The sequence below is a fragment of the Labeo rohita genome, chromosome 14 (genome assembly GCF_022985175.1).
Source record: "Labeo rohita strain BAU-BD-2019 chromosome 14, IGBB_LRoh.1.0, whole genome shotgun sequence".
Lineage (NCBI taxonomy): Eukaryota > Metazoa > Chordata > Actinopteri > Cypriniformes > Cyprinidae > Labeo > Labeo rohita.
In genome coordinates, this window is record NC_066882.1 from 9,265,221 (window position 1) to 9,291,426 (window position 26,206).

Here is a 26,206-nt window from a genome sequence, read left to right on the forward strand (position 1 = left end):
TACTGGAATCAAGCAGTACAGCCCTAAATAATGACAGTTAATCATTATTTGTTTTGAGAGCCATTAGAGTTTACACAGAAACAAACCTCACCCAGCAGAGCTTGAAAAAGATGACTGCCAAAGATGGAAGAGACCTTCTCCACGCTGGTCTTCAAGGCCTGCTCTTCCGGGCTAGTCAGACTCGCCTGGTACTGTTTCAGTAGCCCGACTGCTCTTTTGGTATCTGAAATAAAAAAGACAAGCATTTCTATTTCAGTACAAAGCATTTCCTCTATTACCTACATTCGCTTTGTGACATTTTTGGATGCATGTCTAATTCTGAGAAGGCTTTGCACCATGCTAGACGCTTGAAATCTGACATTACTTCCCTATAATTACAAGGACCCCTCGAAGGGGTGTGTAGCCAGATGTTCAACTCAACCAAGGTTGTCTAACAACAGTTTTTCAGCAAGCAGATAAAAATAAATGAATGAGTGATTTAGTCTTGCGTAACAGCCTGTTGTTTTATGTGGAATAAAAGGGACCATAGTGGCCTACAAAATATATTTAGACACTTAATTCACACTTAAATGCATTTGATGAGAAATAATGCTACAATTCTGTTAGCCAGTTTTACATTTAACCAGTTGTCAACCCAGTGCATTTCACACTCACACATAAGCCCTAAAAGAGTAACCACAGGTTTAGTTTATAAACTATTAACTTGAAAATGTATCAGTTGTATCCAATAAACAATACAAGATCAATAACGTGTGTGAGGTATTTTTAAACAATTGTTGTTAAAAGTTATAATTGAAAAGAGTGCTTGTGCTTGCTTTAAATTAAATAATGCCTCGCTAACACATTGATACTGATGGATTTTTAAGCATACAAATATTTTGAGGGCTTTTGAACGCTTCAGGTGCTGGAAAAAGAGGTTAGGAAAAGGTAAAGGTAGTAGGAGGGTCCACAAAAACATCATGGGTCCGGATGTGTAGGCTATGCTACACTTGACTTGACATTCATTGCGCTTCTGTAAATAATAGTGGTTTTATTAAGAGTTACAGAATCTCACTTCAGACTAATGCTTCCTGTTTCCCATGGGGTTTCCAAAAAAATCCTATTTGAAAATACACATATCGAAACTGAGAAACGTTTAGAAGAACGAAAAACAATGAAATTCACTATCAAAATCTTGATTGTAAGAACGACCTACGTTGACGTTTTTTGACGGAACTTACCATATTTGTGTACCATGATGTGAAGGCTGTTAGAAAACCGGTCCTGTAAATCCAGTTGTAACCTTTCGACTAGTTCTCCAGATAAATAATAAACAAATTTAAAATCCTTTTCGGGTCAGCTGTCACTTTCTAGTCACTCCGACCGGACTTTTAAAAGTTCTGCCGTAGTTTTTCCACCACGGGGACGATATTGCTTCTTTTGTGAACTTCTCGTATTAAAGACGGGAATAGAAGTTTACTCCAGTTGGCAGCAGATGCTTGTTGTGGAAGTAGTGCGAAGTGTGAAGCGCCGCGGCTTCCCGTTATCTGTTTTTGGCTCCAGCATTGGGAAGTTTTGAGGGGAAGCTAATAAAACTGGAGGGCGGTCGGCAGTAACGGGGTTTTACTCATCCTTCATCCACATGTAAATTGTAGATAGGTGATGACAGAGCTTATTAATGAGTGTCTTTATGAGGGAAAACATTGTATGTTGGCGAACGCTAATCCTATATGTAGTTTTAACTTGTGGCTAGCAAAGGGAAAAGGTAGGAAAACATATACAAAATTATCACAATAAATATACCTGATTTCGTCAATCTATCGAAAAACATATTACCCTGTTTGCCAGAAAGGGGTGATGCAAGTTTGACCGTTGAAATAATTATTCGGAAGTGCCGCGCGCCACCTTCTGGAGAAAAGAGGAAACTTCTTCGACGGGATAGGAAAAAGCCAAACGGCCTTTTCTAACAGTAAGGACTGTACATGATATTAGTTACTAACGTGATTAGATAGTAGACGTTTTTCCTCAGTGTTGTTTTATAACGTCGGTGTCGCCCTGAACGCATTGGACAAATGAAAACCCGGAGTGGATTTGGTTACAGAATGCTTGATGGCATAATCTTTTCTGTCGCTCCGCTCCACCCACATATGCTAATCCAGACCTGCGTTTAGTCTGAGCGTTGCTTGGTGACATGAAGCTTGTTTAGAAAGATGATGTAGAATTTTTTTTTATTGTTTTATTTTATTAAATTTCATCATACAAATAAAAAAGACTTAATTACAAAACAACAACATCTTTTCTCATCTGTAAACCAAAAAATTCACATTAAAAACAAGCATAACAGTAGCCTGTGGTAAAGCAGTGCAGGGTTAGCTTGTCGTTTTTTTTGATGAAGATCTCACATTTAATGTCACAATATATATCCTTATAAAAAATACAATCATGACTGGAGTTTTTTGTGCACTTGTGGCTCAGGTTGTGTGGTTGGTTGGCACAGTGTTGAAAGGCTACGGTTTTTAGAGGGATGCAACAAACGGAAAAGATGGAAATGTTAACAGATAAAACCTAAACCTTAACAGATAATGGTTAATATAAAAATGTATGATATATTGTTAATTTTCACAACTTTTACAATCTTTTAAATAATCATTAGGAAGACTTTAGATCTTGTTTTGCTCCTCAAAGTGCCTGTTTATATACTACCAGTCAAATGGTTTTTAACAGTAAGATTTTTATTTATTTATTTTTTAAGAATATTTTTCTACTCACCAAGCCTGTATTTAAGTACAGCAAAAACAGTACGATTTTAATTTTTTTTTTAACGATTTAAAATAACTGTTTTCTATTTTAATATATTTTAAAATCTAATTTATTTCTGTGATTTCAAAGCTGAATTTTTAGCATCACTACTCCAGTAATATGATCCTTAAGAAATCATTCTTATATTCTGATTTATTATTATTGATTATTATTCTTATGTTGAAAACAATTCCAAGTAGAATTTTTTCACGTTTCTTTGATGAATAGAAAGTTTAGAAGAACAGCATTTATCTGAAATAGAAATCTTTTGTAATATTATAAATGGCTTTATCAGCACTTATGATCCATTTAAAGCATTCTTGCTCAATAAAAGTATTAATTTCTATAATTATAACAAATAAACATACAATAATAAATTCTATAATAAAAAATACTGCTAATAATAATAAATGTTTCTTGAACAGTAAATCAGCATTTTAGAATGATTTCTGAAGGATCGTGTGACACTAAAGACTGGAGTAATGATGCTGAAAATTTAAATTGGATCAGAGGAATAAATTACATTGTAAAATAAATTCAAATAGAAAACAGTTATTTAAAATTGTGAAAAAGATTTTTGGTGAGGAGAATAGACTAAAAAATAATAAAAATCTTACTGTTCAAAAACCTTTGACTGATAGTGTACATTTTATGCTATCCACATATTTAGGACTGCAGGAACCAAATGTAATATCAATAACAATAACTTATTATTATTTAATCAATATGGACAAAGTTAATTGCTCGGACAAAGTTATTGTTCAATTAATATGGGATTTTTAGTGGCTGATTCTTGAAAAATTAAATTTAGTTCCTCCAGACTTAATATGTGGAAACCATAATGGGTATAAACAGGCACTTTAAAAAGCAAAACAACATATATAATCTCTCTAATGTTTATTTAAAAGATTGCAAAAGTTGTGAAAAGTAATAATATATCATAAATTATTATATTAGCTTTAAATGATGTTAGCCGAAAAGCATAATTAATCAAAGGTATCCAAAATAAACAACAAATGAAAAATGTCTCCCATCCCAACCCACTCCCATGTGAGTCAAATACTATGAAAAAAAATACATAAATATTATGAGCCCAAAATGTACCCTGTACCAGTCAATTCTTATAACCAGCCAACATTGATCCCCCATACCTTTCATACCTTACCTTGATCCCCCAACCTCTTAAAAAAAAAAAAAAAAAATGCACACACAACAATGCAGTTATACTTAAACCAACTCTTTCTGAATTTGTCTTGAATGCCTATTTATCAAAAAAGGAAAAGAAAAAATATAAAAACCAATAAAAATATTTACATATAAACATTTTGTTCATATTAACATTAGATCTCTTTAACTACTATGTAGAAAAACCTAATTTGTAGGTACAGTGTACTTATTGTGCTCATGTTGCATTGCAAAGCACTTTTTCTGCTATTGACACTGGATACGGTTCGGTGGTAAGCTTAGCTTTACAGGTGGGTTGAACAGTAAGGTCAAAACTACAGAAACACGATATGTGCATTGCATCAAATGATTAAAATGAATGAAGTGCATAGCAGTTAAAGACACTTAAAAAGTGGGTTCAACTTCTAGTGGGTTTAAAGTTTTTTAAAGTCTCACAATGTGTCACATAAGTAAACAACCTCTATAAAAAGTACTGTCATATTTAAATGAAAAGTTACAGTTCTGGTGTTGCAAAACAACTGAGTCAAGGGGTGGCAGCACTGCACAATAATGCTGCCCTAATGAGGAAATGATATGAAATATATAGAAATTTGTATATCAATAATCACCAAAAAAATCACATCAAATAAATGTACTGCTTACTACATATAATATGATGTGATTTTCTTATGATGTCCACATACAGTCCTTCAAAAAATGAAACAAGAAAATTCCCTCTCATGATGACGATGGCAGCATTGTGTGAGGAAGCAGAGGGACACCTTTCTCGTGTGTATTTTGATGAAAAACATCGTTCCTCCTCCTGTTCACAAATGAAGAGAAAAATGTCCATTATAATCATAACATATTTGAGTGACTCTTCAGTTAATGGTGCTTTTGACTACTTTTACTAAATTAATTCAGAAAAGGTTTTATCTCCTAAAAGTCCTAAAATAAATAATTGCTCATAGAAAAAATGCTGGGTTATTTTTTAACCCAAATGCCAGCCCACTGGGTCATTTTATTGGGTTTTTAAAAAATATTTTTACCCAGGTGCTGGGTTTTTTTTTTTTTAACCCAAATGCTGGGTTCAACTTGTTGAGTCATTTTATTGGGTTATTTTTATTATTTTTTTACCCAGGTGCTGGGGCATTTGTAACGCTGGGTTATTTTTTTCTATTTTTTTTAAGCCTGTTTCTGACTAAACAACCCCGGTGTTGCCAACTTAGCAATTTTGTTGCTAAATTTAGCAACTTTTCACACTACCATAGCAACTTTTTCTTCCAAAAGCACCTAGCAACAAATTTAGCTATTTTAAAATGTATTTGGCAACTTTTAACAACCTTTGATAAGTGACTCAAATGATAAAAAAGGCACACATTGTCCATCTAAATTATACAAAAAGAGGAAATCAAAGTACACATATCACATCAATTAATTTAGCTGCTATTTGCAGTTGTGCATTTCAATAATAATAATAATAATAATAATTAAATAATTGTTCATTTCTTATATACCGTTAGTAGCTAATATCTAGAAAAATGCAAAAGTTACTAGGAATTTTCCAGGACATTGTCCGTTATCCATTATCTGTTGTAACTGTGTAACCCAAAAACACAAAATACAATGAGTAATTTAAAATGCAGGTAAAAAAATTCCTGTGAAAAAAAAATATGGAAAATTCCTTCATATTTACATAGCAGATTGTGCCCTATATTTACAGACTATTCTTGGAGTGTAGCATAATTGCACATAATGTATATTTTTACTAGTTTTCTAACTTAAATTGTTCATAAATGTTCAATAATTCAATGTTGTATTTAAAAAATACGGTTATTTATATTTAATTATAGTACGTTACGAACAAATATAAATTAGGCTAGGCTATATATTATATACATAGGCTATATATATTTTTGCTTAAATTTAATGCAGTGCCACATCGTCATCAAGCAAATTTTTAGCAACAAACCACGTTCCTTCAGCAACTTCCCCCTGAAAATTAGTTGGCAACACAGAACAACCCAGTCTGAGTCTGCGTACAGTCAGTCAAAGCACTGGCTTTTTGAGTCCTCTACAAGAGAGACCAGTTTTGGGCTGCCGATTTGCACTTCTTCAGCAAAATAAAGGTTTATATACATTTTATTTTATTTATAAAGTCTGTACTGTGCTGTAAATTGTATTATTTTACAGCAGAGCAACATAAGGCCTATCAGTCAGCTGCATTAGCAACGGATGTTTCGCAGGACGGAAATGCCTTTTGCCTTGCATAAAATAACTAGATTTTATTCGTTACTGTACTGAGTTTAATCGTAAAATATGTTCTCTAATGTCAGTACTGTTTGTTTACCGGCAGGTTTTGGAGACAGTCACACGGCATCTTTCAGTAAAAAGTGATTACAGAGAATGATTGAATACACTAAAATTTAAATTCTACTTTTAAATGTTACATTACAAATGTCTAAAATGCGAGTTTACAAATTTAAATGTATGTAATATTGTAAACTATGCAGTATTCACCCAAATAAATTCAATTTGTCTTGTATTTTGTCCATGTGTTCTTGCTTAATAATACATGTTCATCTTTTGATTATTGCTGTTGCCTCAAGTAATTCTGTGTGTGTTTTTATAAGTTTCAGTCCATTTTAAACCAGCAATATAATTTTAAAACAACAGTCGACTTAGATAAAATAACCCAGCATTTTTGGTAAATACATTTAACCCAACACAGAATGTGTTCTGTCCAATATTTACCTGTTGAGTTGTTTTTAACCCAGCATTTTTTATACTGTAGTCATGATCAACAATTTGAGTTGGGTTGGAATTTTCATTTTTTTATTTTTTGATGATGATGAATTTTGTATGAATTTTGACATTATGTGGGATTAACATTTCTTGGGAATAACAGTTCTTGGGAATTAACCTTTAGAGTTAGCACCAGCTAGCTTGCTTGCAATAAATTTTACTTAGGCTACCATTTATAATACACACTAAATGTATATGTATATTAAAAATACATTTATATTGTCTCCTTAACAATCTGATTTAACCAACATTACAATTTATAACACACAATAATAATTTACATTTATAAAATAATCAATTGCTTCTGGTTTAACAATTTTAATACCTTTTACAACTGTATTATAAATGGGAAAACAAAAAGCAAAATTCTGTCAAACACTATTAATATTAGAAAAGTAATGAGCTTCGTTGCTTACCTTTGCCAAAGAAACAAGCCAAACATGAACACCAATGCTGTTACATCAGCCGAAATCCATATTCCCATGTAGATATTTGTCTCCTTTCATTGTTTCGTGCAAAGAGATTCAAACACAAACACAAAAGAGTTACATATTCAGACAGGCCCATGTGAATTCTAAATGGAAAAACAGCTTTTCTTTTATGGCAGAAAAGAAAGTGATAGGTGAAAAGATTTTTTTACCAGATGCCAGTCAGGCTTAGACATGTTTTTGAGGATGTGGCAGGCATTGGTGGTCACTGAACTGGCCCCAGAGCACCACAGTAATGAGAAGAGCCAGCTCTCATTCACAACCCACAGATTCACGGACACATTCTTTTCCCGCAGCTCACTGTACAGAGAAATAAAAACAAATGTCAAAAATATTCTTTCTATTTACTTGTGTTTGGCTCCATATCAGCGACCTTTAGACAGGTTGCAACAAGCCGTTTTTTTCTGCACAACAGACAGGAGTGGCAGGATCGTTATAACACAGAGTCTAATTCATCAGCCATTCTTGCTTAATTTTTATCTTACATAATCTTTACTGCCAGTTAAAGTTATAAAATGACAGGTGCACCCAACCAGTCACAGTAGTGTCTGGTAAAGGTTTCATCAATCAACATGTGTTGAATTTTGGTAACTCCGCATTCCTGCTACTATAATCATTAGAAGATACATTAGCAAGTTTAAGTTACAGATCATTTTTCACAGCATTTCTGTCACCTTTGCAAGAAAATAAAACCCTATGAGAACATTCCCTAAGGCTGTGAGATCATACCAACAGTAATGACAGCGGCATCATGTCTCCGCATGTCAGATAAGTTGCATCAGTCCTCCAACACTTACCTTATATTACGAGTACTCAATGAACTATATTTCACATTCAGAAAGCTTCCATTATCCGCTTCCATGTCGGATCTAGTATTATACACCTGTCTGAACCCTGGTTCAACTTTTCTCACGTCGTGTCTATATTCTGGAGGAAGCCACCATATCTGAAAGTGATACGCAAAATAACATTTTAATCGTAACATTAAACTCAAAAACACAAAAATTAGAAATGTTGTCTAATTGCTAAACCTAACCTGAAGATCAAAAAGGTATAAATAGAAATATTTAAAATAAAAAACAAATAATAAATACTATCATTGCATATAAAGAATACTAAAATAGCACTGCTAGAAGAAAACAAAATGTTTTAGGATTCTGACATTCAAAAGGAAAAATATGAAAAATAGGCATAATTAGAAATTTCTGAAAAATAGAAGAAAAATATTACATTAAAAGACGTTGGACCCATTGCATATGATAATATTACCTTTTCTGGTGATATGCCTGATTCTTTGATCGTTTCGGTGGCGTAGTAAGAGTCACTGTTGTGGAATCCTGTCGAGTTTTTCTCATTTTTTAGGTCAAATATGAGAGAGATATTATGTTTTTTGGCCATGAGTAAGAGCTCAAAAAAAGATGGCACTGTCTGGTTGTTAGCCTCCATCTTCTCTTCTTTTGAGAGCGATGACACTGACTGAAATGGATCTGTCTGTATTTTAAAATCAAAAGATCTTATTTCAACAAAACTGTGATTTTGACGTCACACTGCTGAAGAACTAAAACATCTGAGCATCAAATGCAAAGTGAAACCATTTTTGGTTTCCAGCTCAACAACGGCAACCTCAGTTATTCAAGGTTATTCAAGGTTATTCAAGGTTACTTCAAGGTTATTCACTCTAATCAACAGATACTCCTTCTCATGCTGCCTGTGAGGTATGAAGAACTTAAGCTGTTTGATCTAGTTTGCATTCAACTGCACAAGCTGTTTTTACAACAAATCTTAAATAACAGAATAGAATAGAATAGAATAGAATAGAATAGAGGGTTTGCACCGACGTCACGTTCTGGTCAGTTACCCGGATGTGCGGCCATTGCGGCGATACTCATATGTAAACAGAAGCATTGATTCCACGGTTAGTGTACCACTGAAGATGTTGTTCTACTAATTTATGCTGCTTAAACCACGAAAAATGTGTGGAAGCTGCCAAAGCATATGGAGAAGGACTCAGTAAGCTGGAAAGGTCATTTTATTTTGACAAACTAAAGTTAAAACAGGGCTAAACACTAAGCGGCGATAGCGTTTCCTTGATTACTGCTGTACACAAAGCTGCGCTATGCAGCTTTATAATGCGTTATACAGATGCTAGATGAAAAGAAAATGCCATGTAAACTTTTCTGAAAACAGATAGTTCCCTACAGAGACAAATTCATATAAACTCCTACCCCCAATTCATTATTATGGGTTTCTTCCAATATTTTGTGCATCGTGAACAGTGAGAGTGATCTGACTGCTACAGTATATTCTCCTTTTTATGTCTGTCTTCAGCTGTAAACGGCATTTTACAGACTAAATATAATAATAACGCAATATTTCCACACAAATTACATTTTGGAACACGAATGCAATGCAGTGAATGTACGACTTGCACGGGCCACAGGGCAGTCCATATTGTCCAGCCCTGTAATAGGTGGTAAACATCCGTACGATCTGCCCCCGTTATCGCGGACTGATGACCCGGTAGTTTTTCCTTCTATTTCTTATCCTGACATAGTGAGGCAACCATGGCCTAATGGTTAGGGAGTCGGGCTTGTAACTGAAAGGTTGCGGGTTTGAGTCCCAGGTCTGGCAGGGATTGAAGGTGGTGGGAGTGAATAACCAGCGCTCTCTCCACCCTCAATACCACAACTGAGGTGAGCCCCTTGAGCAAGGCACTGATCCCCAACTGCTCCCCGGGCGGTGCAGCGATAGCAATATGGCTGCCCACTGCTCCAGGTGTGTGTTCACAGTGTGTGTGTGCGTTTGATCACTTCTCACTACTGCGTGTGTGCACTTGGATGGGTTAAATGCAGAGCACAAATTCCGAGTATGGGTCACCATACTTGGCCACACATCACGTCCTTTCCTTTCCTTCGAATTACTTTCGTTTCTTCATTTTTTCCTATACGTGAGTTCGGTTCAATGGCATTGTTTACACTCAATGCCGCCGCAATGGCCGACTTCTGGATTGATGACGTAATGTGAAAACACTCTATAGAATACAATAGATGTCACACAAACAGAAAATGATTTGAAATAACCTGCACAACCAGGTTTTATTAACAGAGATGTTAGATAAGCTGATGGAGCAAACAGGTGAGTAAAAGAGTTCAGTGAAAGACTGAAAGCACTTAGCTGAAGGAATAACAGTCTTTGTGTTGCAGGCATGGCTGAAGTAGCAGAAAAGTGACAGACACTGAAGACTGAAAGGATAACACGCAATTAATCCAATGTGAGTAGTGTAGACCAATACAGGGAGTCCAGTACAGAAAGAAGAAGAAAATAGCCCTATGAGACCACACAAGCTATGTGAGTGAAGTGAAGAGAACTGATGATATGGGTGATGGCTGACAGGTGTGTGTATTAATTAGGATGTGCAGATAATGGCTAAAGAGGGTTATGGGAAATGTAGTGCTGTTGAGATGACAGGCACAGTGACTGGAGAATGGGATTGTGATAATATTATCATATAATATAATACACTGCTCAAAAAAATAAAGGGAACACTTAAACAACACAATGTAACTCCAATCACACTTCTGTGAAATCAAACTGCCCACTTAGGAAGCAACACTGATTGACAATCAATTTCACATGCTGTTGTGCAAATGGAATTGACAACGGGTGGAAATTATAGGCAATTAGCAAGACACCCCCAATAAAGGAGTGGTTCTGCAGGTGGTGACCACAGACCACTTCTCAGTTCCTATGCTTTCTGGCTGATGTTTTGGTCACTTTTGAATACTGGCGGTGCTTTCACTCTAGTGGTAGCATGAGACGGAGTTTACAACCCACACAAGTGGCTCAGGTAGTGCAGCTCATCCAGGATGGCACATCAATGCGAGCTGTGGCAAGAAGGTTTGCTGTGTCTGTCAGCGTAGTGTCCAGAGCATGGAGGCGCTACCAGGAGACAGGCCAGTACATCAGGAGACGTGGAGGAGGCCGTAGGAGGGCAACAACCCGGCAGCAGGACCGCTACCTCTGCCTTTGTGCAAGGAGGAACAGGAGGAGCACTGCCAGAGCCCTCCAAAATGACCTCCAGCAGGCCACAAATGTGCATGTGTCTGCTCAAACGGTCAGAAACAGACTCCATGAGGGTGGTATGAGGGCCTGACGTCCACAGGTGGGGGTTGTGCTTACAGCCCAACACTGTGCAGGACGTTTGGCATTTGCCAGAGAACACCAAGATTGGCAAATCCGCCACTGGCGCCCTGTGCTCTTCACAGATGAAAGCAGGTTCACACTGAGCACGTGACAGACGTGACAGAGTCTGGAGACGCTGTGGAGAACGTTCTGCTGCCTGCAACATCCTCCAGCATGACTGGTTTGGCAGTGGGTGAGTAATGGTGTGGGGTGGCATTTCTTGGAGGGCTGCACAGCCCTCCATGTGCTCGCCAGAGGTAGCCTGACTGTACGGAGATGAGATCCTCAGACCCCTTGTGGCCCTGGGTTCCTCCTAATGCAAGACAATGCTAGACCTCATGTGGCTGGAGTGTGTCAGCAGTTCCTGCAAGACGAAAGCATTGATGCTGGCCCACCCGTTCCCCAGACCTGAATCCAACTGAGCACATCTGGGACATCATGTCTTTAGTCCAGGTCTGGGAGGAGATCCCTCAGGAGACCATCCACCACCTCACCAGGAGTATGCCCAGGCGTTGTAGGGAGGTCATACAGGCACGTGGAGGCCACATACACTACTGAGCCTCATTTTGACTTGTTTTAAGGACATTACATCAAAGTTGGATCAGCCTGTAGTGTGTTTTTCCACTTCAATTTTGAGTGTGACTCCAAATCCAGACCTCCATGGGTTAATAAATTTGATTTTCATTGATAATTTTTGTGTGATTTTGTTGTCAGCACATTCAACTATGTAAAGAACAAAGTATTTAATAAGAATATTTCATTCATTCAGATCTAGGATGTGTTATTTTAGTGTTCCCTTTATTTTTTTGAGCAGTGTATAATCGTGTAATAAATTGTAAAATTAATTCTGTTTTACATTTCTATTGTTGCATAACAGCAATAACTGTTAAATGTGTTGGACTACATATAAGCTATATATAATTGAAAGCTTAAATAAAATACAGAAAATAATTACAGATAAAATACGAAAAACAATTCTTTGTCCTCACCCTTGCAAACCATTCGCCTGCATTTAAAGTCTTTAACTCTTTCAAAGTGAAGTTATTGTGCGTGTCCCCATCTCGACCTGAAAATTCCTCCTTCGTCTTCACATCAGTGGTTCGCAGCAGAAAGTTTGAACCAGTGTCATGCATAAGAAAAGGCTCCATGTCCTTACTGAAAAAATAGACAAGAGGAGTAAACACACACACACACACGTTGTGTTTCCATGTTTTATGGGGACATTACATATGCATAATGGTTTTTATACTGTACAAACCATATTTTCTATCGCCCTACACCAGCCCTACACCTAAACCTGAGACTGTGCAAACTTCTCAAAAAAACTCATTCTCCATGATTTATAAGCCTGTTTCCTCATGGGGACGTGAAAATGTCTCCACAATGTCAAAATTTACTGGTATTACTATCCTTGTGGGGACATTTGGTCCCCATAATGTGATAAATACCAGGTACACACACACACACACAACACAAACAAATAGAAGAAATGGAATAATCTTGTCACCTGAGTTGCACATCTGTTTCAAATGCCACCACGCCACACTCTATACTCTTTCTGAATGACATCATGGTGTTCTCTGGAGCCAGCTACATAAAAAAAAACATAAATAAATAAATAAAATACATTAAAAAATAATAATAATTTAAAAATAATAAAATTACAAATTGTAGCTTTAGAAATAAATATTTTATTTGATTCAACATAGAATTTATCACACATAAACATTTAGGCTGCAACGTAAACTATGGAGCATAAAAGAAGATAATTTGAGAAACATCTCAGTATTTTTTGTTCATACAATGTACAAACCTAATTGGTAACCAAAACAGCTTTGTTAACAACAGTCTTCAAAATACCTTCTTTTATGTTCCAAAAGAAAGGTTTAAAACAACATGAGGGTGAGTAAATGATGAAATAAATTAACTATTCCTTCAATGTTTTTATTAGTAGTAGTAGTAGTAGTAGTATGAAATGAAACTCTTTACAAGAAACTAAATCTGCCAGCAAGTGGAGGTAAATGTCTTTATGAGTCATTCATTGGATTGTTCAAACGGCTGATTCATTCAGGAATGAAGTAAATGAATCATTGGTTCACATGATTACAAGATGACGTACAGGCCTGGGGGCGGGGCCAGTGCACTAACTGCGTTAAAATATTTTAATCCGTTATGTAGTATATAGTATATACACAATAAAATAAAATAGAAGTGTTACCACAGCACATGATTTCATTATTTTAATATTTAACAACTTAAAAAAACACGCACATTTAAAAGGGCTTTTTTGCCAGAGACCATTATTTTACTACATTAATATGTTCAGGTTTCCATGACCTGTTTAAACAAAATTCAAACGCTGTAACATCTGTGTTCTTCACATGCCTCTGTTTTTATTCACGGTTAACCTCCAGTCGCCCTGGTGAGCTGAGGAACATCAAACCAATAGAGATTCAGATGTCAAAACACCTCCTCCACCTTCCCTGCCAGTGGAATTTTACAGGCTGTATATGAATTGTATATAGCCTGCTATATAAAAGATATTTCTGGATGTGGACTATGTTGTGCAATCACTGTAAATGTTTTTTACAGTGATTATTTTATCTATAATTGCTAATGTTTGAAAAATGTTCCAACAGACCGACATGCTAATAAATTAGATTGCCCCAAGTTGATAGCTTATAACCTGGGAACAATGCCATAATCATCATAATCCTAAACGGATTCAGAAACTACAGCAGATGATTCATCTTGTGGCAATCATAAAATAATGTTAAAGTCCTCACGCAGTTCAGTAACGATATAAACAAACAGGCAAAACAAGACTTTGATGGGCACGCCAGTGTAAACATGTTTTAACAAAGGCAATGAATGTTTTAAAATGAAAGTTATCATTTCATTATTACTGACCATTGGAGCGCCACGATGTCCAATGAGGGCGGGTTTTGGTGGAAGATTATTGGTAATGCATGGAGAGTGGATTGCAAGAGGACACAGGAACACAGCAGCAGACACTAGCAGGAAGGTCATCATTATAAAAGCCTTACAAGCTACACAGACAAAGACATAGACAAAAATATTCAGATACTCAGTACAAATACTGACATCATTTTGAAATAAAGCATTATTAAATGCATCAATAGTGCTAATTAAAGTACATTCTCAGTCAAAAACATTAACTGTGATCAGACCATGTGTTGTCAGAATATATTCAAGTCAGAGTAAGGTATTATAAGCTGTTTTGGAGACACTGACCAGCTGTTTTAGCTGTATGATAACTCTGGAACACCAGCGAGCTGATTAAGGTCAAAGCCACCACAGCACCCAGCTGCAGGAAAGGAGCAGTGGCCTACAGAAACCAAAGAGGGGATTTTAATACAACAATAGTGGTGTAACTAGAGATATAGACACCTGAGTGACAGTTCTGTGATAAATACAGTATAATGTAACATTATGCTGAGGGATATGCATGCTATTGGTGTAAAATATCACTAGAGTTGCTAACAGAAAATACAATGAGAACCAGTTGCAAAGACATAAAAGACAATGTACCAGTACTGAAATGACAAATGGTTGAAGGCTGGTTTCAGATTCTTACCTGAAATGACATATAGACAGTTTGCCATTCATCGTTCCATTGTATACAAAATCCAGCTATGCCCAAAGTAACATAGAGGAGACCCAAAAACAGAAACACCTGAACAGAAAATAGTTAACATACCGAGATCATTCATTAACATCCTGCAAACTATGACTAACAATGATATCAGTTGTTACCAAAGTTTTAAAGGTAACTAATATAAGATTGTTTCCTCAACTAGGTCAACTAGGACAAAAATGAAAAGTGGAAAAAAAAGACCCACAAAAAGGAAATTACTCACGCTTATGTCTTTCCAAACCAGTAAGACCTTCGTTCATCTTTGTAACACAAATTAAGTTATTATTGATGAAATCTGAGAGCTTTCTGACCCTGTATAGACAGCAATGCGACTGATGCATTTAAAATGCAGGAAGGTAGTACATTGTTAAAATAGTCCATGTGACATCAGTGGTTTAACCTTAGTTTTATGAAGCTATGAAGAAAACAAAAACAAATTTATTTCATGTCAGTCTTCATTGCGCATTCACGAGAGTACCACAACGCATGCGTGTGCATTGCTCTGCTTGTAAACAAGGTGCAGCACAGTGCAAACGGGTTCTACGTATATTTTATCAATGTATCCGAAAACTGGAAAATGCTGCCGTGGGAAGACACATTTCAAGGAAGGCAGGCATCAACGCACATTCGAAACCAATATTATCTTCACTTCCTGCCTCCTAAGACACCTTTATCTGGTCATTTTTTTGAGGGCAGCACAGATGTATCTTTCGCTATTCTGTGATGGTTGAGCAAAAAAATTAAGATGGCGTCTGAAAGTTGTCTGTTTGTGTGTAAATGTATGTTTCTGACCAACGTGTTGCACTGTTGATGTCATTTATAGCGAGAAATTAGTATTATAGTAATTAAATATTCGCTTAGCTATCACCAAATCCCGTTCTGTTTTGTTGTAGATCATTAAACCGTTATGCTGCCTCAGAAGCATCTCCGATATCAGTTTCGTGAGGCGCCTTTGTGCGCAAAAGCTGCTTGCGAAGTCATTGCTGGATTTCGGATGCAGCCATTGTCCTTACCTTTCCAGGCCTTGAACGTGGTTGTTGCGTTGCTGTCTATGCAGGGTCGGAAAGCTCTCGGATTTCATCAAAAATATCTTAATTTGTGTTCCAAAGATGTATGAAGGTCTTACGGGTTTGGATCGACATGAAGGTGAGAACTTATGACAAAATTTTCATTTTGGGCAAACTAACCTTTTAACAAGTACTTTCAAATAAATTTATTAGGGGCAAAACTGTTTTTACTGTGGTAAAAATGAGTTGTGGAACAGCCGTACTTTAAAAGTTGGTTCACTCTTTTGGGTATCATAGTTTTTAAACAAGGATGGACAGCCTGTGTCCGGGAAAAAAGTCCTCGGGGCCCACTGCTCTGCACATTTTATTATATTTTTTGAATCTGCACACTAAGTTCAGTTCATGGATCTTTCTCCTACTGAGCTGATGATCTGAATCAGGTGCGTTAAATGAGAAGTCCACTTCCAGAACAAAAATGTACAGATAATTTACTCACCCCCCTGTCATCCAAGATGTTCATGTCTTTCTTTCTTAAATCAATAAGAAATTATGTTTCTTGAGGAAAACATTTCAGGAATTATCTCCATTTAGTGGACTTAAATGGTGTCCCCATGTTTGAACTTCCAAAATGCAGTTTAAATGCGGCTTCAAAGGACTCTAAACGATCCCAGTCAAGGAAAAAGGCTCATACCTAGCAAAACAATCAGTCATTTTCGAAACAAATTGACAATTTATACACTTTTTAACCTCAAATGCTCGTCTTCTCTCGTCTCTGCGATGTGCATGCGTAGTCTGTGTAATCGGGGTCAATACAGTTAGGGTATGTCGAAAACCTCCCGTCTTGTTTTCTTCTTCAAAGTCAAAATTGTCCTACATTGCTGCATTTGATCTTCTTTGTATGTCCACTTTGTAAACACTGGGTCGGTACTTCTGCAGCGATGTAGGACGATTTTGAAGTTGGGGAAGAAAACGAGATGGGAGTTTTTTGACATTACTGTAATGACCGTATTGAACCGGGAAAAAACAGAGTTCATGCAGTCTTAGACAAGACGAGCTTTTGAGGTTAAAAAGTATATAAATTGTCAATTTGTTTTGAAAATGACTGATCATTTTGCTAAATAAGACCCTTCTTCCTTGGCTGGGTTCATTTAGAGCCATTTGAAGCTGCATTTAAACTGCATTTTGGAAGTATAATTTGGGGGGCACCACTGAAGTCCATTATATGGAGTTAATTCCTGAATCTTTTTCCTCAAGAAACATAATTTCTTATCAACTGAAGAAAGAAAGACATTAACATCTTGGATGACAAGGGGGTGAGTAAATTATCTGTACATTTTTTCTCCTTTAAATGAGGGAAACATACAAAATGTGCAGAGCAGTGGGCCCCGAGAACTGGAGATGAGAACCACTGCAGTAATCTATACATAAAAGGCATCTAAGAAGTAGCAAAAATAAAACTTTTAAACAACAAAACAAGCTGAAATGGTAAAGGGTACCTTATGCAGACAGTGTAATTTCATGGGCTCTCTGATTGCTAAATGTAGCAATCCAAATACCTGAAATAAACAAAGGATGATCTCTTTGGTATAACCATCGTTTACAAATGCTACCAGCTGAACAATTTGGATCACACGCTCTCTTCTTACCAGTAGGAGGAGGCCGTATATGGCCAGCACGGCAGAAACAACCATCGCTATCATGTACCAGTTTACCCATTTTTTTAATGTTTTGAAGGCTTTCCTGCAGAAGGAAAATAAAGCAGTATGTGACCCTGCACCATAAAACCACTCATAAGTTGCATGGGTATATTTGTAGCAATAGCGAACAATACATTGTATGGGCAAAATGATTGATTTTACTTCAAAGATCATGTTTCATTAAAGTATTTCATAAATTTCCCACCGTATATTTATCAAAACTTAATTTTTGATTAGTAATATGCATTGCTAACAACTTCATTTGGACAACTTTAAAGGTGATTTTCTCAGTATTTTGATTTTTTTTTATCTGCACCATCAGATTCCAGATTTTTAAATAGTTGTATCTCAGCCAAATATTGACCTATCCTAACAAACCATACATCAGCTTATTTATTTTTAGATGATGCATCAGTCTCAGTTTTTTAAAAAATTGTGGTCTGGGGTCACTTATGGCAAAATGACACAACCAGATATTATGTGAATTTGTAAACACTGGGCAAGAGGATGTACAATGTGGTCATATAATTAGCCTGTGTGTAATTGTGTTTATGTGCTCACCAGTTTACATCATCTTGGTCGTTGAAGGCAATAAAACAAACGTACATCCAACTCAGGGCAAGTATGGACACAAAAGACAGAAAGGAGAACCAGCAGCAAGCCGTCTACATACAAACAAAGCAAGAATGCACACTTCTTTTCAGTAAGCTCTTGTCTTTATGCCATTTACTGACACTAACAAATGTTATCAGCACTTAAAAAGAAAAAGTTTACTCATAACTTTCCCTAAACGCTCCACCTGTGTGCGTGTGATGCTTTAACGTCAAAGGTTAGCCACAAATGAGAGCCTGGGGGGCACTGGCACACAGCCATCGTCTTCTCACGTTGAGTTTCGCCTACTGATACAATATTCAAAAGTGGGGCCAATCTCTAAGGCGAGCAGTTATTATGATAGCTGATTATTACAAGTGCATCCCACACAGGGTTTTAGAAATCTCTGAATGCAGCAGTAATTGTTTTTGACACAAATCAAAATAATTGAGAGCTTTGCTTTTGTATTCAGGCTACTAATTAACATACTTTTCCGCCTGTCATGATCATCAGTCTTCACAGCTTTGTACTCACTTAAAAGGAGAGCGCATTTACATGCTAATTGTTCATTAAGGAGGCATTCAATGACAACAATTTTCTTTGATTCTGTTCTACATTTATTAGACATGGTAAACTATTCCACCTCTCTCAACTGAGTAAAAAAAGTAAAAACTGTGTCTGTAAATTCTTAGAGATAACGGGTGCATCATTGATTTGCAGTTGTCCAAAAATATAAGAAAATGCAGTGTAAAGAATAAGATCTCACATTCTGTCTTCGATTCTGACTGCTGCAATGACAACTGTAGATTCCTCTGAGGCAGGTTCGGAAAATCGAGATCATTGTGTTTCCACACCAGATGATTCCAGATGAACGTATGCAATTTAATTGGGGGTCTCGTCCGGTAGGTAGTGAGGTTAACTCCTTTATACTGATGCAGGTGTTTAGTATGGAATGACTCACTGCTTCACACCTGAAACTGAGTAGGAGGAAAGACAATACAAGATGTTGGTTATGCAATGAAACCTGTTTCTTAACTCAAAACAGAACTCAGCTCACAATGCCTGGCTTACTTAGTTAAAAATCTTTGAATTAGGGCGAGAAAAAATTATGGGGTGACTCTAAGTCACATGATACAGCAGGTATGAAAAGGTTCAATTTAATTATGAAGGAGTGGCGATGCTTTCAAAAGCCCTGAAGCAGAAAATCTCAAGACAACCTTTTGGAAAAAAAAAATCTCATATCAATCACTCATTTCTAATAACAGGATGGAATGTTCTTCCACAACTTAAGTTAACTGTTACAGCTGTGCAAATGATTAACATGTATCAAAATATAACCTGTGTTAACAATATCCTACAATCAGATGTTGTCAGAAGCTGGAACACAGTAATTCAAGTCTCCTACTGTAAATTACATGAATAACTGATATGACATATTAAACATTTTTCTGAGAAAGTAAAAAGGTTTTGCTTCTGTTTTGACAGGTTGTGCATAACACGAAATATAATCTGCAATATTATGAAGACACTCTTCCTCTGGAGGCATTTTTCTGTTTTCTAGGTTCAGTGGATATGAAACACACGATCAGATAAACATGTCTAAACAATAAGTGTTTTAAGCGCTAAAGGCAACTCTGTAAGGAGGTGGTTAGCACAACAGGACGGAGAAAAAAGTATATACTGGTATGTGTTTGTGTACAAGTATTTTTACATTTGTAGAAATAAAAATTGCACAGTGCCAGTCTAACCTTTGGATAAATCTCGCTGAATGCATGCTTCTCCTGATCTTAAAACAGCCTTTTTAATCTAAAGGATTTTACATTAATTCATTTTAACTACTTTAGTTACAGAGCCCCACACATGACGTGCAAACACTCTCAACAAAAAAGGTAAAACAGCGATATAAGGCGATTTTGAAGTTGAGGGAGAACATGAGATGGGAGTTTACCCTAACTGTCATGAACCGGAACAAAAACAGTCCAAGCAGAGTAAGACGAGACGAGCGTTTGACTTTAAAAAGTATATGAATTGTATTATTTTTGAAAATAACTGATCGTTTCATTCGATAAGATCTTTTTTTCTTGGCTGGGATCATTTACAACTGCATTTGGCATCATTTGAAGCCGCATTTTGGAAGTTCAGAGTCGGGGGACCATACCAGTCCATTATATGGACAAAAATGTAGAAATGCTTCCCTCAAAAAACATAAGTTCTTTATGGCTGAAGAAAGAAAGACATGAACATCTTGGATGACATGGGGTGAGTACATTATCTGTCAATTTTTGTTCTGGAAGTGGACTTCTCCTTTAAGAGCCTGGGGGTGAAATCTTTTTTCAATGTGAAGATCAGGGTAAATTTAACACATTAGTATCTTCTGTAACTTCTGAAGGGCAGTACTAAATGAAAAAATATTATATTTAGGCAAAATAAGAAAAATGTACACATTCTGTTCAAAAGTTTTCACCCTTGACTCTTAATGCATCGTTTTTTTTCCTTCTGGAGCATCAGTGAGCGTGTGAACCTTCTGTGATAGTCACATATGAGTCCCTCAGTTGTCCACAGTTTGAAAAGATGGATCTCAAAATCATACAGTCATTGCTGGAAAGGGTTCAAATGCACAGATATGCTGGAAAACCAAAGAATTTGTGGGACCTGAAGGATTTTTTTTTTTGAAGAAGAAGAAGAACAGCAGGTTAACTTTTGAACAGGGTCATTTTTTTAAAATGAACTATTATTTTCTCTTGTGGACTATATGTACATGTCTTTTATGTGAAATATCTTATTCAGGTCAGTACTAAATAAAAAAAACAACATGCATTTTGTATGATCCCCATTTTGTATGATTTTGGTAAAATAATTAAAATTTTGCTGATTCTGCAAGGTCTATGTTAACGTTTGACTTCAACTGTACATTTTAAAATATATTAAATTAGAAATTAGTTACATTTGTGAGGACAATTTTGCTGTTGCAACCCCTAAAAGGAACAGTCGAAGCAGAAAGAGTAAAAATGACTAAATTTGTACAGTTTCTTTGTTTTGTATAAGGAAAGCTGACAATACCACTTCTTGTCTCTGGTCACAAGATCTTGATTTGTAAAATCTTCACTTAATGCAATTACTATGAATTCATAAATATCAAAAAGTCACTTTCAATACTCAAGATATTCGCTTTTATGTCTGTCAGCCAGATAGACACCACTACTGTGTAAATGTCAATATGCCTGTGGGGTGGTGGAGGGTAATGTTAAGCCAACTATAACTAAACATCCCTAATGCAAGTACGTAGGAACTGTCAAATCTGACTCACTGATAAGTATGCCAATGTATTCAGTGTGTAAGGGTCAGTGAAATTCCTGATAAGAAGCCTACATGAGACAGTACGTCATGTATTCTAGCATGAAGCATACACACCTATCTGAGTAAAAGCAGTCTGAGATTTGAAAGTACCATCACACATTGTAACCATTGTTTCTCTATATATAGCTTTTTTGACTAGAGAGACACTCACAAAAACCGAAAAAACGTGTTCTTCAGACATGACAAAGAAGAAAGGAAACTTGTCAAGTGTTTAGTGGATGTTCTAGATCAGCAGACATGTATGGCAGCACTTTTAATAAGTCACTTAAACCCCCATTTCAGGTCAGACAACAAGTACTTTGTCAACTGCAGCTCTAATTCATGATTAAATAAGTTGTCATGCTTATTCAACAGGATGTCCAACACTATAAAAATCATCATTTACTCAAAAAATTCAAGGATGCCATTTCTCTGCATCACACCACATTTCTCAGAGCAGACAGGCAACAGATCCTTTGTCGTGTTTGTAGGATGATCCTTTGTTATCTAAGTGTAGGATTTGTTTAAAGTTCACTTATTTTTTTCCATATGACTCAATCTCTAGGAATTATTATTATTCAAAGGGTCTTGCAAAAACCTTTACTTTCTATCATTTACAGTTTTCTCTTGGGTGTATGTTAATTTATTAGGGGCCAGTAAAATATATGTATAAATGCATTTATAAACTAGATTTAAATATTAAGTAGGACTGCTAAGCCAAATAAAGAGTGTTGGCATCCAAATTTTGCAGATCTCAGAAACCATAACATTACAAATCTTACTGTTCAAAAACTTTTGACTGGTAGTCTAATTTTTTGTAATGTTTTTTTAAAAAAGTCTCTCCTGGTCAACCAAGCCTGCATTTATTTGATCAGCACAGCAAGTACAGCAAACCGTAACATTTTGAAATATTTTTTACTATTTAAAATAACTGCTTTCTATTTGAATATATTTTAAATTTATTCCTGTGATCAAATCTAAATTTTCTGCATTATTACTCCAGTCTTTAGTGTCACATGATCCTTCAGAAATCATCTAATATGTTGATTTAATGCTCAAGAAGATATTATTATTATTATCAATATGTAAAAGAGTTAAGTACATTTTTTCAGGATTCTTTAAAGAACAGAAAGATCCAAAGATCAGCATTTATCTGAAATAAAAAAGCATTTGTAGCATTATACACTATACCATTCAAAAGCCACTTTTTTTTAATACCATTTTGAAAAGAATGTATAGAAAGTAATACTTTTATATAGCAAGGATGCTTTAAATTGATCAAAAGTGAGGATAAAGACATTTATAATGTTATAAAGGATTTCTATGTCAGATAAATGCTGTTCTTCTGAACTTTCTATTCATTAAAAAAACCTGAAAAATTCTACTCAGCTGTTTTTAGCATAATAACAATAATAATAATAATAATAATAAATATTTTTGAGCAGCAAATCAGAATATTAGAACGATTTCTGAAGGATCGTGTGACTGGAATAATGATGCTAAAAATTCAGCTTTGAAATCACAATGATATTTGTAAAATATATTCAAATAGAAAGCAGTTATTTTAAATAGTAAAAATATTTCATAATGTTACTGTTATAGCTGTACTTTGGATCAAATAAATGCAGGCTTGGTGAGCAGAAGAGACTTCTTTAAAAACATTACAAATCTTACTGTTCAAAAACTTTTGACTGGCAGTGTATGTTCTGCTTTAACAGGGTCAACAGATATGTGTGATACACACATTAAATCACTTTTTTCAACTGGACTACCAAATGCCAGTAGATAATTTTGTTGAAAAATTCCAATTAACATGTTTTGCAATAGGAGCAAAAAAGGAAATACATTTTTACCCCGTGCAGACAGGTATAACAAAAGACATGACTTCCAAAAGACTCGATATCCCATTTTCAACAGGGTCATTTAAAAAAAGGGTTATGCATTATTTTCACAACTATTTTGAACTTAGTAAAACACAGAAGAACTTAAATAGCATTACAACTTAGGCAAATCCACTCATTCATCCATCAGTCTTTCACTTTAAGAGCTTATGCTATTAGAAAGAAAAAGTTTGCTATAAAAACTGCCGCAAAACAAAAAACACATTGTTGATAAATGTACTCATCACACATAGGTACCTCTTTTATTGACAATAGGTGTAGGAATGTTTGTATTTGAAGAAGCGTCCATTTGAAAAAAAAGGTAAATAGAAAGTAAAAAGAAAGTTAAATAAAATCAGCCTATATGCAAAACTGTATGTAAAACCTGCTCATAAATCAAACGCCCAAGTCACGGCAAATGTTGTTGAGCACAATGCATTTACTTGTCTATATTGTGAAATAAAATGTTGAAAATAATTTTCATGAAACCTCTGAATTTCAGTTTCTTCATTACAGACTTCAAACTGCTTTGATACAAAACCATCTTAGAACATACAATATTACAAAGCAAATACACAAGCTCTGCCTTATAAGATCATTTTATGTATTTATTTTTTCGGTCACACTTACTTTATAAAGCATTTGAGTATCATCATGTTGACTGTGAGAGCTTTCAACCCATTCTAGAAGTAATTTACAACCTCAGATCTTGATATGCAGTTCAGTGACATCGTGGAAATATTTCGTGTCATTTTTTTTAAACCCAAGGGTATTAATACGTTCTTACGGTTAAATTCAGTTTAACACGACCTCACAGTGACAGTTTTCTTTAGTTGCAAAAGCCTGTAAATGAAATCATTCCCAATTTCAAGTAAATATTTAACAGAACCAAACGTGTTTTCCCTTAAATACGGATAATGATAACACGTCCTTTGCAAACAACTTTTGTTTTTGAAAAAAAAAGGGCATTTTATTAATGGTAGCTTGCATGGTTGACCTAAATCATCGTTTTTTTCTTATAAGGATGCTATAAGCACCTGTAATGACAGTCTAACACACACCTGATGATATTCAGCTCGCACGCCATTCCGTAATATTAGATCAGAACAGCTCTAGTCCGAGAGAACGAACTGATTTTAAATATCCATGTTGGTACCTTACCTTTCTTAAAAAAGTAGCATGGGCTTCTGAAATCCAAGTCCGACTCTTAAACTTGAGCACTTTTCGTCAGTTCGCGCACTCCAACTCATGCTGAGACTTAAGTCTCGTGGACTGAGTTTTAATGAGGCGGCGACAATGAATGAGCTTCAGATTCCTTGCAGCTTTGTGCGGATCAGCACCAGTGTAGTTCCACTAGTCACAGCAGAGGGAGCTACATTTCGAAAATTTGTGTTTGTAACTTTTTAAATCTGTGATAAAGGTTCTCCTACAATACAATACACTCCTGAACAAAATCTTAAGACCAGGGGAAACATTACAGATATTGGCATTTTGCACTGGTGGATTGTAACCAGGTTGTAAGTACTGCTTCAAAATGGCAAAAGAAGAAACAAGAGCAAGAGCCAAAAAATAGAGAGCAGGCAATTTATAGAAAACTCAAGCAGGCTGTTCATCACCTGATCAAAAGCTTAAGACTATAGCCTTGAAGTTAAAATCCGCACAAAATATGGCTCTCATGTCATTGTTCTTCAGGCAGACACACTGTCATGACCTCCTAAAGGCACAGGCAAAAAGCCTTTCTTTCTTTGAACGTGGCAGGATTGTTGAGCTGCATGCGCAATGCCTCGCACAACCGAGATTGGACGCAGTAAGACAGCCATTTTACATTTCTCAAAAGACCCTGAGAGTTATGTGACAAAATTGTCAAGTGGTAGACCCAAAGAAAAGTCACCTGTATTGAGCCGGAGGATCCGACAGGCTGTCCATGAAGACCAGCGTTGGGAAGGTTACTTTGGAAATGAAATAGGTTACAGATTACAAGTTATTTGATTTAAAATGTAATAAGTAGTGTAACTTTTCAATTACTTTATTAATGTAACATTACTTTTAGATTACTTTTCTAAATTTCTAATATTTTCAACTGTTAATCATTTTGAAACATTTAAACCAGGCAGAGTTAACCTTACAGTAGAGTTCAACACTGATGACTGTCGGACTTTCAAAATCCTTCATCACTTGAATTAAGATTATAATAAGTAAGGGATAATATACATCTTTATTTTGCGATAACAGCTGGCTGAATGTACATTATCTCACTTATTACACAGCTGCTTGATAGGTTATCTAGATGTTTCGTGTCAAAATTATTAGACACGAAACACTGATCTGAGTTGAAATATTTGAAAGCAAAGTTTCCATGAAGAAATCAGTTGCTAGCAAATGGCAAGTTCAAACTAGACATTTTAGGGATACAGTGCAGTCGTTTTCTTACACAACATTTCACCACATAAATAATTAAGTAGTAGTACTAGTTTGTTAGTTATCTTATAATCCATTACAGTGTACAAATAAAAAATGGCAGCAGCTGCGTTTGTATGAAACAATAGAGCAAGTCCACGATACCAGGATGACAGAATTAAGAAATTGTACACATAATATTGAATTAAGCTTTAATATTTTA

General features: G+C 35.7%; 1 protein-coding gene across 1 annotated transcript; it reads right to left on the bottom strand.

The window, feature by feature from the left end:
* Nucleotides 1–2,220: 2,220 nt before the first annotated feature.
* Nucleotides 2,221–24,882, bottom strand: gdpd2 (glycerophosphodiester phosphodiesterase domain containing 2). Its single transcript, XM_051127582.1, has 15 exons — nucleotides 24,748–24,882; nucleotides 19,137–19,347; nucleotides 18,341–18,444; nucleotides 17,729–17,822; nucleotides 17,579–17,638; nucleotides 15,016–15,114; nucleotides 14,673–14,766; nucleotides 14,328–14,467; nucleotides 12,925–13,007; nucleotides 12,407–12,572; nucleotides 8,505–8,726; nucleotides 8,033–8,181; nucleotides 7,388–7,535; nucleotides 7,164–7,246; nucleotides 2,221–4,765 (listed from the first exon to the last, which is right to left on the bottom strand). Exons 2-15 carry the CDS (start codon nucleotides 19,209–19,211, stop codon nucleotides 4,681–4,683), a joined length of 1,602 nt encoding a protein of 533 aa, XP_050983539.1. The 5' UTR covers nucleotides 19,212–19,347; nucleotides 24,748–24,882; the 3' UTR covers nucleotides 2,221–4,680.
* Between the last annotated feature and the right edge of the window lie 1,324 nt (nucleotides 24,883–26,206).